This window comes from Haliotis asinina, chromosome 9 (assembly GCF_037392515.1).
Source record: "Haliotis asinina isolate JCU_RB_2024 chromosome 9, JCU_Hal_asi_v2, whole genome shotgun sequence".
NCBI lineage: Eukaryota > Metazoa > Mollusca > Gastropoda > Lepetellida > Haliotidae > Haliotis > Haliotis asinina.
In genome coordinates this window covers 5,017,704-5,021,365 of record NC_090288.1, presented here as the reverse complement: position 1 = coordinate 5,021,365, position 3,662 = coordinate 5,017,704, and the positions used below count along the sequence as shown (strand labels likewise).

General features: G+C 43.8%; 1 protein-coding gene across 1 annotated transcript; it reads right to left on the bottom strand.

Annotated features, from left to right (window-relative positions):
- Positions 1-2,139: 2,139 nt before the first annotated feature.
- LOC137295708 (uncharacterized) lies at positions 2,140-3,326 on the bottom strand. The gene is made up of 3 exons (XM_067827221.1): positions 3,302-3,326; positions 2,732-2,808; positions 2,140-2,400 (listed from the first exon to the last, which is right to left on the bottom strand). The coding sequence occupies exons 1-3, from the start codon at positions 3,324-3,326 to the stop codon at positions 2,140-2,142; spliced, it is 363 nt and encodes a 120-aa protein (XP_067683322.1).
- Between the last annotated feature and the right edge of the window lie 336 nt (positions 3,327-3,662).

Here is a 3,662-nt window from a genome sequence, read left to right as displayed (position 1 = left end):
AATAATGGACAGATGTACTTGGGGATTAAAATCATCTGCGTGAAGCTGAAATACAGAGGACATAATTTCTTGAGGGGACCACTTCTTGTGATGGACAATGGACTAAATGACGGTTAAAAGCAAACGACAGAAGGAAAGGAAGCAGATCCTGCTTTGAAAGCTGTCGTCATGGTTCCCCTTCGGCGATAAAATGAAGTGCATGTTGCGTTTGTTTGAACCCCGAGTATTAACTGGCAAACTGGTGAATGTAGGTAGGTGCTGGCAATGGCCATTTACCGGAGGTGGGGACCGTCTTGTGGTATGAAGCTCGTGGTGTACGTTTAGGGTTCCACTACACTAAATCAGAATGACATGCTCCCTGAGCGAGCAGCGTATGTAAAACGACAGAAGAGACAGAGACATATGACAGTTGTGATTGGATGAAATAGGGTAAGATGTTTCTGTTTTTAAAAGCACATCCATCCAGTAATTATAACTGACAACAAGTTTAAGCATTTACTGCTGTCATTTTCATCACCATGACTTATGCTTATGTGTGTACAGATATTTTTTAGGAGGCGACATTTGGTGCGGAACTGGGGTTGACCTGTTCAGCTTCTGTGCTTGGAACGTTAGTCGGACAAGTTGGACAGAAATTGTGTTTTATTGTAGTTTAAATGCCAGGCTGTACCCGCGTGCACATGGACTGGCTGTTCCTAGCCTGGCTAACTAAATGTAGGTAAGGTTACAATAGAAGTCGGTGGATAAAAATTTGGTGTTGTGTAACCTTAAGCATGGCGGTAGCGCACTTCGCCTGGACACAGCTGGCTGATAAACGCGCGCTAATAAGCTGACAGGAGTGGTCTCCCTTTGTGCACAGGCCGCGAGCAAGTTGGACGTTCGTCCGTTCATCTGAAAGGCTACGCGCCTGGTAGAGACTAGACCTGGTCGAACTGGCAGTTCTTGTACATCTGATTCATGTTCTTATCAAACACTACTTGTCTTTCTTGATCAGATATTATAGCCTACATCTATCCTGGAAGTAAAGGGTACCAACCCGGTCCAAGTATCATACAAGTCACTAATTATTATGACTATTGCCTGGATTGAACATAAGTAGCAGACAAGAAGCAAATTACCTCTTTCAGTCTCAGAGCCTGTATAATTAACATCCATAAGGCATGGGAACGGTTCTACAGCCAGACTGAGCAATGGGAGACTACTCTCGATTATTCATGTCGTGTGCATGTGACGTATAGTAAGTGAAGTGGTCGTAAAATGTCCAGTCTTCCGACAACAGGTTTGTAGTCATGGCCAAACACGATTACAGACTTTGTGATTTCCATCACAGAAAAGGTGTAATGCATTCGACTAGAAGACAGCAACACAGCAGGATACAGCAAATGACCCCTCAATTTCTTCAAGTGTATTTTGTTTACTCTTATGGCAACTTCAAGATGTCTCAAAAATAGACTTACTTTAGCTGCCCTTCCTGCTGTGTTGCTGTCTCCTAGCTAAGAATTGATCCAAAGGAGGAATGAAGACAGACTCATGTGTATACCATTCATTAATATTTATTGACATATAATCTCAAGAAATAGAATGGCAAGTGCTGAAAGAAAGTCTCCAAATCGGGGCCAAAAGGGAAGATCAATCCTCTTATTAGTAGAGAAATAAAAGAAAGAAATATCAGCCAAAGGGTGAGCCAAAACATACGTGATCGAAAGGGGTTGTCCAAAAATAAACCAAAAGGGTGTAGCCAAAAGAGACCAAAACTGGGAAATGGTATAGTAGACGAGCACCAAAACACACCATCTCATACAACACACTTACATCCGAACATACATGCAAAACACACCATCTCGAACCGTTCACACTCTCACTAAATCACAAATCTCTCTCTCTCTCTCTCTCTCTCTCTCTCTCTCACACACACACACACACACACACAAACACACACACACATATCAATACCACTGTCTCTCTTATCTGTGTTCAAATACACACGTAAATTGCATACTCTAACATGCACACCCAATCGTACAACATGTACTCTTGCACACATTCATCCAATCGCACATACACGTTTACCCCTATCCACGCACACACACGCACCCGCGCACGCACACACTCACACACATACACACATGGATGAGGAATCTACGAGAATACTCTCCTGAAGAAGGCAGCCACTCTCCTCAACGCCCTCCTCACGGGATGAATATCCTCCACGAAGCTGTCGTCGTCCTCGTCCTCATAGACCCAGTAGTCACTGTCGTCGTCACTTGAGACAGGGTAATAGTCGACATAGGTGATGGTGACTGGGGCAGGGAGCGTCTCGCCGTGGTCAGGGCGGGCCCAGAACGGGGTGAAAACACTCAGGGGATCGGGAGAGGGACTCGGGGACGAAGCCAGGGAACGCTATATCGATGAGTGGGGAGGGTGGGAGAAAGGAGGGTCATTGGGTGAGGTTGACAGGAGACGTTTAACCAAGCAATGTTAAAGAATGTTTGAGATCATAGCCTCTGGCCACACATGCTATGAGGTTGTATCCAACGAAAAACATGCTGTCAGATTGTTAGAAAGAAATCTTTTTATGTTAATGTGTAAATGGGAGAGGGGTACCCGGAGACAGACTTTCAGCACACCATAAAATATATAATATCACTGGTGTACATGAGAGGAATTCCACAAGGACAAAAGAAGGCAGCTTTTCGGCCCAATCTGAGGGGCATGTAGATAAAATACATACACAGTCGGATTCCTCATCCAGCGACGGCCATAGACTAGCAGCAGGAGTGACATGATACCGGATCATGTCTTCCCGTGCTGAAAAGAACACAAACACCGCATTTACTGACACACCAAATATACGTACAGCGGAACCAAAGAGTTTTGGAGCCGACGAGATGATAGCGAGAAAATTGAGCGTCTTTGGGGACAAGTACAGGAAGCGAAAATCCCTTAGAGGAATTAAAATGGGCATTGATCATTCTTTTAACATGCATTCCATCTACCAGTAATGCTATTATACTCTGCATAACTGAAAAAAATGTTCAAAGAAAAAATTTGCCTAACCGACGCTTTAGATATGCTAAAACCATCCACAACAATTTAGAAACATCCTCCGTCGTACATAAACACCACCAGCTCTCACTTTACTGGTAGGAAAGACATTGAAATTATCAACATTTCTAAATTTCCCCAAAATTGCAAATGGCGGCCAGTGGGCATCCACACCGTTACTGTCAAACTACGACCCGTTTCAATACTTATGTACGCTCTTCACACTTTAGAATGCAATAACAGTCTGCTTAAATACCTTGACTATGCAGCCTTGTAAACATCTTGTCAGTAGATGATCTCAAAACGATGCTGTAGTCAACGAAATGCAGAGCGATAGGGAGCAAGAGCGAAAGTGAATCTGTTGGAAACAGAGGGGACCGTTGGCAACGACAACGGTAACTACATGGAGACAAAGTCAGAACGAGGCGTCATCGAATGTTTTCGGCAAGGTCAAACAGCCAGCTATAGCGGCATCTCATGGGGTAAAATTCCTGACGATTTTAAGGTTTTTCATCAATGCCTAATATTCCAACGCTGGATATACCGTAGTTCACTAAACTGCCGCACCCGTTAGATGTTGAAAACACATTATTAACTCTGTGAAACCATGTAAAGAT

What these genes read in the sequence shown, in the direction of transcription:
- LOC137295708 (XM_067827221.1), bottom strand. Translation starts at nt 3,326, where the DNA reads ATGTTTACAAGGCTGCATAGTCAAG. An exon ending in TACAAGGCTGCATAGTCAAG is followed by an intron (nt 2,809 to 3,301) that starts GTATTTAAGCAG and finishes TGTTCTTTTCAG; the next exon opens with CACGGGAAGACATGATCCGG. An exon ending in TGGATGAGGAATCCGACTGT is followed by an intron (nt 2,401 to 2,731) that starts GTATGTATTTTA and finishes TCATCGATATAG; the next exon opens with CGTTCCCTGGCTTCGTCCCC.